Source organism: Periplaneta americana, chromosome 14, assembly GCF_040183065.1.
Source record: "Periplaneta americana isolate PAMFEO1 chromosome 14, P.americana_PAMFEO1_priV1, whole genome shotgun sequence".
In the NCBI taxonomy this organism is placed as follows: domain Eukaryota; kingdom Metazoa; phylum Arthropoda; class Insecta; order Blattodea; family Blattidae; genus Periplaneta; species Periplaneta americana.
Genome location: NC_091130.1, coordinates 116,006,833 through 116,017,911, shown reverse-complemented (window position 1 = coordinate 116,017,911; position 11,079 = coordinate 116,006,833). Strand labels below are relative to the sequence as shown.

The 11,079-nt window shown below is 36.4% G+C and overlaps 2 protein-coding genes across 4 annotated transcripts in view; one reads left to right on the top strand and one right to left on the bottom strand.

The window, feature by feature from the left end:
* Positions 1–1,914: 1,914 nt before the first annotated feature.
* hoip (NHP2-like protein 1 hoip) lies at positions 1,915–10,029 on the bottom strand. Its single transcript, XM_069845974.1, has 4 exons — positions 9,891–10,029; positions 9,640–9,757; positions 8,629–8,766; positions 1,915–2,191 (listed from the first exon to the last, which is right to left on the bottom strand). Exons 1-4 carry the CDS (start codon positions 9,891–9,893, stop codon positions 2,067–2,069), a joined length of 384 nt encoding a protein of 127 aa, XP_069702075.1. The 5' UTR covers positions 9,894–10,029; the 3' UTR covers positions 1,915–2,066.
* The window catches only part of Zip48C (Zinc/iron regulated transporter-related protein 48C), a 403,382-nt gene continuing 402,198 nt past the window's right edge, over positions 9,896–11,079 (top strand). For all 3 annotated transcript variants that reach the window (XM_069845972.1, XM_069845971.1, XM_069845973.1), the window contains exon 1: positions 9,896–10,783. In XM_069845972.1, the coding sequence (XP_069702073.1) occupies positions 10,676–10,783 (108 nt within the window). In that variant the 5' untranslated portion in view covers positions 9,896–10,675. The remainder of the gene's footprint in view (positions 10,784–11,079) is intronic.

The window sequence follows — 11,079 nt, the reverse complement described above, 5'->3', positions numbered from 1 at the left end:
TGTTTGTCAAGTTAAACTTTTATCTTGAAAGCAGAAAATGACATGAAATCAAGGTAAAAATCCATCACGCTACAGCCCTGAAGGGCCAAGACTGGCCTCACGTGCACATGCCGAAGCAGAGGTGGACGATCATCCAACCAGAATGGAGGTATCGTGCGGTTAGCACATTGATCTCCCCAGTCGTTATAGCTGGTTTGTGAAACCAGATTTTCACTACCTTTTGAATCCTGTACCTACCACTAGATCAACAATAGATGTCCTTAAAACATTTATACGTGAGAATAACATCCCTCTGCCCATGCCAGCCCCAACAACAAAGTTACATTTGCTACAAGGGATAAAACGTAGCCATCATAGAAAAAAGATGTAATTGAACTATCATCAAAATACAGCCATGTTGTATTATCGCCGCGCTCTCATGGTTAACATTTGGCAGGTCTTTGAGCGGCCTTGTGCATAACATTCAGAAAGTCTTTGAAATTTAATTATATTGTTTTCAATTTCTTATGTTGCCGCTCCAATCACTCGCCTCAATTTCAATATTGCAACCAATAAGCTGCTTTCATTATTAAATGACACCTACTTGTCTAATCCACGTGGACTAAAACCGAGGTTGCAATGTCTTGTGCTGAGGACGAATATTAAGGTATGTGATTAAAAATTATTATTAAGAGTTAAGAATGTCAACGTACTCGTATATGAAATAATAATTATAATAATAGCCATTTAACAATATAACAAACTAGTGCTTATTCTTATCGAGGAAGTAGGCGTGCTGCTTAGAGTGAAACCTACAAAGCAACAATTGGTCGGCAAAATTATGCTTTAAAAGCACACCACACGTTATTGTAGGATGCCGACATGTTAAGCATGAGGCGCGGCGATAATACTATGACTGCCCCTCCTACCATTGTTGTCTCAATGCCATAGAATTAGTTTGGTCGGAACTGAAGAGAAATGTCTGGTCAGAAAATGCATTGGAAAATAAATCTGTTCAAGAAGTACGTGATTTAATAATAAATGTGATGGATGACATTAATAATAAAAAGCATTGGGTAAAGTAGGTCGAACATGTAAAGACAAAAGAAAGTGATTATCGCTCCTTAGAAGCTAGCTTGGAATCTTGTATAATTGATTTAAATAGTGACTCAATGGACTCTGAATAGGTGGTGTTCGTATGTTAGTTCTGTATTTACAAGACGCACATGAAGAGAGAGATGGCAATGCAGCGTTGTTTACATGGAACCTGCTCAGAGTTGCGTTTCTACCTGCTCCCTGCGGTAAGTGTGTCCAATTGCACATTCCAAATGGCTCTCATTTGAGCGGACGTACAATATCAGTGGTTTCAAGGCAAAATGTGATACATCATTTTTTGTTGTTTTTCAGGAACGAGAATTTAAAGTTTGAACAACTATATGAAATCATGTTTCATAATGAGTTAGAAAAATAATACTGTAGAAATATGCATGTCATCTTTTGCCACAATAAAGATACCATCAGAGTGCAGAACATATCGCAAAATCTCATTTTCGCTAAAAAGTGACATGTTCTTTGCCTTGGAACCACAGATTTTAGATAGCGCTTTTCCTCTTTTGAACAAGATTTAAAATTGGTCTTTGTAACAAAATCATATGTAAAAGAGATACAGATTGTGGGGTTTAAAGGTTAAAACCGTAATTGCTCTGTGCAAAAACAGCATTAGTTAGATTAAATGTCTGCAATCTGAGAGCTATTTCAAATAGAGGAAAAAATCTTTGACTGTAATTTTAAATATTCTAATTCACAAAATGGTTTTCAGTGCATTATTATATTTGCTCTTTTGAAAGTCCAACCTCATTTTCCTCAGAACAGATTTTTAGAGCTAATGCTCTCATTGCACAGACCTGTCAGTCATAATACTGTGAGGACAATATATACGGTAATATTAATTTTATTAAAAAGAGTTCAAAAACCAGAACAGAGTTAAGGCCTTACAAAACATATGGAATGAAAATTACATGTAAATTTTGTTATTTTATGTACACTTTCGTATAAAGAAAGGATAGTCACTAAACTTCATTCTTCACTCACACCAACAATCTCTCGATTTCCTGCTGAATTGAACTTATCTGTTGTTTCAGCTGTGAACCTTCATTTACAGTTACAGAACAGGCCACAACCTGGCGAGAAACTCCACAAGCGCGACCTAGTGCTGTGTAACAAACAAGAAAGTGCGCAGAAATGTAACTTTGAGTCAAGTTTCAACACATTAAATACTGTCACATAACAAACATAGCACATTTGTGAATAACAGATTGCATTTTAACGGCGCATGCACACACACCCCTTGTAATAAAGTTGCAATTTATAGAACCAAAGTTGGCTTTATTCAACATATAAATCTAGCTACCTGGTTACATAAACAAATACCTTGGATACATAAACAAATACCTTGGATACATAAACAAATACCTTGGATACATAAACAAAACAAAACGGAAGAATCGATCATTATGGATATGGTCGATTTAACTATAAAACTCATTACTTTCTCCCCCAGATCAGTATTGAATATAGTCCAGTAAGTAACTTGGGGGTTTCACTACTCTGCCAGAAAGAGATACTGGTATATTGTTCTCGTTTGACTTAGTCTCGCCATTTCTTCCATAAGACTCATTCAAATTGGAATCACTCCTTTCTGTTATTCTCGGGCTTTGTGAAGATTTAGAAATAGCTGTATTCTGGTTGTCATCATTTTCGAAGTTTTCCATTTGAATTTCATCCCTCTCCTCAAAAACAGACATCTGTTCTTTCGGAGCAAGTTGTCAATTCGATAGTCATCTCTCTTCCATTAGATGTTCGGACATAAGAATAGGTAGGGTTTGCCTCTAACAACTGAACTTCAACTAATGTATCGAACTTGCTTGCACGAACGTTTCTTCTCATGAATACAGTTCCCGGTGTTGTCAACCATGTCGGTAGCATAGATCCATTTGCAGAGCGTCTGGAGTGTGAGAACATACGTTCATGTGGTGTTGTGTTAGTTGCTGTACATAACAGAGATCGAATAGCATTTAAGGATTCCTGAAGAACAGTCTCCCATTGTATAACTAGAAGACCTCGAGATTTTAAAGTCAGTTGTATAGTCTTCCAAATTATTCCGTTATATCTCTCAATTTGTCCGTTCCCTTGGGGATTATATGCTGTAGTGCGGCTAGTTGCTATTCCTTGTGAACAAAGATACTGTTTAAGTTGCTGCGACATAAAAGCAGAGCCTCAATCAGAATGGATAAATGACGGACTCCCAAAAATCAATAATAAAGTTGATAATCTGTGTATGAGCGTCGAAGTTGAAACATCACTGCAAGGGAATGCAAATGGGAATCTGGAATACTCGTGGACAATTGTGAGCAAGTATACATTGCTAGTTTTTGAAGGTATTGGCCCTTTAAAATCTATATTCAGACACTCAAAAGGTGATCTTGCTTTAATTAGTCGATCTTCTCCTTTGTAGAAATGAGGCTTAATTTCTGCACATACTGGACATGATGCAGTCATCTTCTTGACATCTTCTAAGTAATACGGGAAGTTACCACAACGAATAAAATGTGCCATTCGCACTACACCAGGATGGCAGAGAGACTGGTGAAGCTGATAAAGAGTAGGAATTCTAGCAGATGAGGATGAGCAGACTCTGGATAATGTATCAGCTACTGTGTTATCCTTTCCAGGATGACAGACAATATCAAATTTGTAACATGATAATTCTAATCTCCAGCGTTCAATCTTCTCATTTTTTATTTTTCCATGTTTAGTACAATTAAGCATGAAAGATACTGACTTTTGATCGGTTAACAGCGAAAATGGGCGTCCTATAAGATAATGCTTCCATTTTCGCAGTGATTCAACAATAGCGTAAACCTCTTTCTCTACAGCAGAATGGCGATGTTCACTTTCAGAAAGGGTTCTAGAAAAGAACGCTACTGGCCTTCCAGACTGGGACAAAGTTGCAGCTATAGCAAAATCAGAAGCATCAGTCTCAACCAAGAATGGAACTCCTCCTACAGAGACTACAACTGACTTGGCAATATCAGATTTTATTTCCTTGAAGGCAGTACAAACATGAATAGGAATAGGAAATTCTCTGCATTGTATTAAGGGTCTTATTTTATCAGAAAAATTTCGTACCCATTTAGCATAGTGTGAAAACATCCCAATTGCCCTTTTTAGTGACTGTTGATCTTTAGGAATAGGAAGATCCAGTAAAGGACGAATACGATCAGGATCAGGTTTAATAGTGTTGTTTATAATTTCATAACCTAGGAGGTTAATGGATTTAGTAGAGAATTTACATTTGCTTTCATTGAGAGTAAGGCCATATTTCTTTACAGCTTCAAGAAACTTTCTCAAGTTTTTATCATGATCTAGTTGACTAGTACCACACACAGTAATATCGTCTAAGTAAGCATATACTCCATTTAGTTTTTCATTACTGATAATTGAATTAATCACCCTCTGGAAACTTGCCACTCCATTCATAACACCAAATGGAATTCGCAGAAATTGATAAAGTTGTCCACAGGCTTCAAAAGCTGTATAAGATCGCTCATGTTCAACAATGGATATCTGATGATATGCACTCTTTAAATCGACAGTACTAAAATATTGATATTTAGCTACTTCTGAAACAATGCTTTCAATACTAGGAAGAGGGTACGCATCAAGTAGTGTAAATTTATTTATGGTTTGTGAATATTCAACAACCATTCGCTTCCTATGATTAGTACTCGAAGTAACAAGAACTTGTGCCCTCCACGGTGATGTACTGTTTTCAATTATGCCTTCACTTAAAAGTTCGGCGATTTCAGATTCTATGAATTTGTTGTCTTCTCGTGAATGTTTACGAGACTTTATAGCAATAGGATGACAATCCTGAGTGAGGTTAGAAAATAATGACACAGGTGATATGGAAGCAGTAGCAAGCCCACAAACATAAAGGGGTTCACGAGGTCCCCCAAAAACAATTTCAATAGAAGAATGAAGTTTGAGTATATCATGCCCAAGTACTATATCAGCACACAAGTCATCCATAATTAATAGCACGACATCTCGATAAATGTGATCATCAAGTTCTATAGTAGCATTACAGCTACCTCTCACATGAGAAATGAGTACTGATGATGCCATTGCAATCTGCACATTAGCAGGTGTCGTTTCAAAATTATGCCTGTTTACTAAGGAACTGTTAATGAAGCTGGTGGTACTTCCTGTATCAATGAGAGCTTTAGCTTGCACTCCATTAATTTTAACTAGTAAGATAGATTTGTTTAAAAAAGTAGTTGAAGCCCCACAGAGAGTACGACTCGAACTAATGCAAGCATCTGAAAGTTTATTGTTTCCATCTGTTGCAGCTGTTACAGCATCATAAACTTTCCTTTTAGATTGACATACCTTAGCAAAGTGTCCTTTCTTCTTGCAAGTATTACAAATAGCATTTAAAGCGGGACAATTACTTCTCATATGACAATTGAAACCACAGAAGAAACACTTGTTAAATTATATATATATATATATATATATATATATATAATTTTAATGTACCGAAGTACATATGATATTTCCATGCAGATATTCTGCATCATCATACGATGAAAGAGTAATGGAACGGAGAAAAATTCTCTCCGGCGCCGGGATTTGAACCCGGGTTTTCAGCTCTACGTGCTGATGCTTTATCCACTAAGCCACAACTCCGACGCCGGTTAGAATCGTCTCAGATTAAGCTCCAACTCTTGGTTTCCCTCTAGTGGCCGCCCTCTGCACTACGTCATAGATGTCTATAAACGCAGGACCGAAGTCCACACATGTGCTGAGGTGCACCCGATATGAGTGACTAGTTGGCCGGGATCCGACGGAATAAGCGCCGTCTTAAATCACGAAGTGATTTGCGCATATCATATATATTATTTTAATGTACCGAAGTACATATGACATTTCCATGCAGATATTCTGCGTCATCATACGATGACGCTTATTCCGTCGGATCCCGGCCAACTAGTCACTCATATCGAGTGCACCTCAGCACATGTGTGGACTTTGGTCCTGCGTTCATAGACATCTATGACGTAGTGCAGAGGGCGGCCACTAGAGGGAACCCAAGAGTTGGAGCTTAATCTGAGACGATTCTAACTGGCGTCGGAGTTGTATCCGGTGTGGCTTAGTGGATAAAGCATCAGCACGTAGAGCTGAAAACCCGGGTTCAAATCCCGGCGCCGGAGAGAATTTTTCTCCGTTCCATTACTCTTTCATCGTATGATGACGCAGAATATCTGCATGGAAATATCATATGTACTTCGGTACATTAAAATAATATATATGATATGCGCAAATCACTTCGTGATTTAAGACGGTGCTTATTCCGTCGGATCCCGGCCAACTAGTCACTCATATCGAGTGCACCTCAGCACATGTGTGGACTTCGGTCCTGCGTTCATAGATATCTATGACGTAGTGCAGAGGGCGGCCACTAGAGGGAACCCAAGAGTTGGAGCTTAATCTGAGACGATTCTAACCGGCGTCGGAGTTGTATCCGGTGTGGCTTAGTGGATAAAGCATCAGCACGTAGAGCTGAAAACCCGGGTTCAAATCCTGGCGCCGGAGAGAATTTTTCTCCGTTCCATTACTCTTTCATCGTACTTGTTAAATTGTTTTTGTGCAATGCCTAGTACACTATCAGGATGATGTGATTCATTAGACTTCTTACTTATCTCTTGCACATTACCTAATGCTGCACTGACTGATGACACATTATTATACCATATTCTTCTGATTGTCTGAAAGCCATCTCCAAGGCACGTGCTTGGGAAAATGCTTCATCTAATTTTAATGTAATATTTTCTAAAAGACGTCTAATCAGACATGATAATAGTCCAGTAATAAAAGCATCGCGGATGCATTCATTTGAGTTTTCTTCTGCTGAAACTGCTTTAAACTTGCAGTCCTTCCCCAATACTTTAAGTGCTTGCAGATATTCATCTACAGTTTCGTGTTGCAGTTGTTGTCTTGTAGCTAGACGGTGTCTTGCAAAAATTTCATTTGTGGGTTTTACAAACACAGATTCAAGGTAAACTATAGCTGCCGTATAGCTGTTACAATCTCTTATAAATGAATAAACTTTAGCAGATATGTGATTTATTAACAGCTGAAGTTTCAGCTCTTCTGAAAGTTGTTCTGCATTGGCTGCCAAGAAATTAGTAAAAGTAGTCTTCCAGTACTCCCATTCCTGAGATGATGATTGCGATGCAGGGTCCAAATCTAGGCGTTCTGGACGCAAAAATTTCTCCATGTTCTTTCTTCTTCTCCTTTTACTTATTAAATTCGTTGAAGTACATATCTTAATAGAATTTAATCAGTAAAATATTTGATTTTTATATGTTGAATAAATTGTAATAATGTTGCAATTTATAGAACCAAAGTTGGCTTTATTCAACATATAAATCTAGCTACCTGGTTACATAAACAAATACCTTGGATAATATAATATAATAACTGCCTCCCATTGGAGGTAGCCCAGAAGGACTCAGTATACTCTCCTACATGAATTTTACAATATTAAATGTTTACATAAATTTTGTAGAAAGAAAATTAAAATAAACATATATGAATATAAAGTGAATAAAAAAAATTAAACAGAGTGAATATGATTACTCAGAATCTGGCAAGAGCGTTTCAAAATTGAAGTTATGATGTCAGTAGTAAGTGTCTGTGGTAGTTCAAAAGTCTTCCTGAAGCTTTCAAAGAACTTGGGAATCACACCACGAGCTCCAATAAGAAGACCAATCACCTCAATGTCTTCAAGCTGGTATTTTGCCTTGAAGTAATCAACTGTTGGCAGATAAATGTTGATCTTTTCTTTATTGACATCCTCCGGCTGGCTACTCCCCGTTTCAATCCTTATGGTAGGATCAATTATATAGCCTTTCTTGGAAAAGAATCGATCATTATGGATATGGTCGATTTAACTATAAAACTCATTACAACCCCTCGTCCCCTGTCCATGCACCAGTGGTTGAACCCTTATTTAAGCTGAGGGTTTTCTAGTAATCAAAAATATTCTGCCTTTCAAGTGGGAGGTTTTCAATGCTTATGTGAGGTAATTTACAGGATAATGGAGGTTTTGAGAAACATTCCGAAAATCTTTCCGAGCATCTACTGTACAAATAATTAATTCTTGTATTGCAATTTACTGGCAGTTTTCGCTATATTTTATTTCCTTGTTCGATGACAATTTATTTATTGAACTCAGTATATTTAGAAAAATTATTTGTTTACTTATTGCAGAAATTGGCGTTTCTACCAAATTCCCCATTATCACAATCACAAATTAGCATACATAATCAAATATATATTTTCTGAAAGAAATCAGCATCCATTAGTGGTCACTTCATTAGTTCCATAATGCAAATTTGAATTCTTTTCTCAACATATTTCAATTTCACACAAAATATATGGAGAATTGTTTCCCACTAAGCACAGATCAATGGTTAGTTAGCTGATGGTAATGAAACCAATGAAGGAAATAATATAATAACCAATATAAACCATGAATACCTTATTCATAACCATTTTGTTATCAAATAATTTTCTGCTCACCTTGTTTCGATCGTACAAATACATAGGGTACATTTTTATCTTCACAGAGTAGTGGTAAATGTAATAGAATTTCAAGAGGCTCTGCATCAGCAGCCATTACAATGAACTCCGACAAACCTCGATTGAGTGTTTTTGTTGCTGCAAAATAAATAACCATTAATTATCGAGAACATTCATACTGTATTACATGTCAGTTTTTCGCTACAAAATAATTAGGTTCACTTCCTGAATTGCAGATATCATTAATCAATTACAAAATATAATAGACAGGTATATTTGTTGTAATAATTTACTTTCCTCCACTTGCACACACACACACACACACACATATACACGTGTATGTAATGTTGGAGAGATATCACCACACGTATCTTAATACGAATATATACTGGTTTTTATAGTGTTGTGAAGAAAAAAAATAAGTGGTGCAGGCCTAGTAGTTGTTTCCGAAAAAAAATGCTAAGTGCTTTTCAAAAACTCCTTCGAAATAGAATGTTTTGAAAAAATCGGTAATGTAGTCGATTTGAACTGATACCAAAAATTTTAATGGAAAGAAACTATAAGAACTTAGAGGCAAATAACAAGGTGAAAATAAGAGGCATGTAATATATTTGAACGAAACATAGTCCTCCATCACACACCATCAAGAAGTTCTGGCAGCATGTTCAATAGATAAGAGTTCTGACCATTGACATTGTTTCTGAAGTACTACTATGCATGTTCAAATCTAACACCAAATGCAGAGCAGATTTGTGTTTATCGAATGCACACCATCACGTTTAAGAAAAGACACTTTTCAGCACCAGTAATTTATTTTGTGTGCACAAGGTTGGAATTTTGGAGGAAGAAAGATAACTGTATTCTGAAGTTTATTCGAAGAGTGTACATTACCGCCAATAATATTGTATTTCTGGTCCAGGGAAAATACAATATGACATTGCTATGAAGTGGCGGTGATGTGCTGAATATTTACCTTAACGTTTACACCAACACTATTTTAATGTTAAATACCTTCGTTTGCACCTTTCCGTAGCTGTTTATAGTTCAACGCCTGTTGGATAAGATTCAATATCTTAGTTGTGAGTGTGGCATCAGCCAAAGGATATGCCTTAGGATTTACTTCTTCCGTCTGTAAGAGATTTTACATCAAGAAATTGTGGTTTATACTCGTTACATATTATTGTACATAATGCTTTTATAGGTTAAGGTTAAAGGCATAACCTCACCACGTGTTTATAATTCAATATCAACCATGTACTTACCATAGCGCAATACTAATTTAAGTTTTTATTAATTTCGGCCACCTCTCTGCGACTAAAATCGCTTCACTGAGGAGCAATGATGACTCAACAAATAACGAATTTAAAACTAATTTTAGATTAATACAAGTATATTGCCTACGCGTGCTTACACCAAAACGGATAAATCGGAAAAACAACAAAAGTAACGAAACCAAATAGCACTACTTTACGTTTACAAATGCGCAGCACAGGGTTACCAACGGATAACGGTATTTACCTGCGGTAAATTTTATATTTTTAAGAGGACAAAAGATAAGTATCACTAAAACAAATACACTGAAAATCGTTTTGTAAGGAGTGCATTGTATTATAATATCACTTTTTTGGAACCCTCTGTGATTCATTCTATGTTCTAAATTTTATATTGCATTGCCGATAAAATAACGCTATAAAAAAGAGAATGCATGATTATAGGTTTTTGCTATCCGAGAGTGAACTGCGTAAACATCCATCTTCCGATTCAGTACTGTAAACTATTTATGTACAGTATATAAATGAAGGAATGTTGATAGCCATTTGTAGTCCTTTATGAAGTTATTTCCCTCAAAGTGGAAATTCATTACGTGGTACAGACACAGACTGTGGTACAGAACAACTCCTTTCATATTGTAATCGAATAACTTTTCACGAGAGACACTTCAAAAGTGCAGTCTCCTTGGATTCACCTGGAGTGGGTGTAACGAGACACGTCTTTTAGTTTCAAATTCGAATGACACTTCTTAAAGAAATCTTCCTTTATATTCAAAATGATAAAGAATTGTGGTGCTATAACTCAAGCCCTTTTAGGAACACTTTTTACATGGGGTCTGACAGCAGCAGGAGCTAGTTTGGTTGTAATAATAAGAGGAACACAGGTAAGAACACTCTTTTAAAATAGTAGATTGATACTTATCACTGCTATCAGTTGTTTTCAGTCAATTATGCAATATGAAAGACAAAAATATTTCACAGCGCTTTTGAAAAGCACAAAGCAACTTCCTTCTTTTATGAACTGTGACGCAACCCTCGGAACTTCCAAGAAAAGAAATTACGTGATGTCATAGCATTCATAATCCTTACTATATGTAATTCTTATCTCCAGTACACATGTGTATTTTTATTTCTCTTATGTTTACTGCAGCAGTCTTGCTGCTCAAGACAGCAATAAATA

What these genes read in the sequence shown, in the direction of transcription:
- hoip (XM_069845974.1), bottom strand. An exon ending in ACGGAAAGGTGCAAACGAAG is followed by an intron (nt 8,767 to 9,639) that starts GTATTTAACATT and finishes TTTATTTTGCAG; the next exon opens with CAACAAAAACACTCAATCGA. An exon ending in ATTTGTACGATCGAAACAAG is followed by an intron (nt 2,192 to 8,628) that starts GTGAGCAGAAAA and finishes TTTGTTACACAG; the next exon opens with CACTAGGTCGCGCTTGTGGA.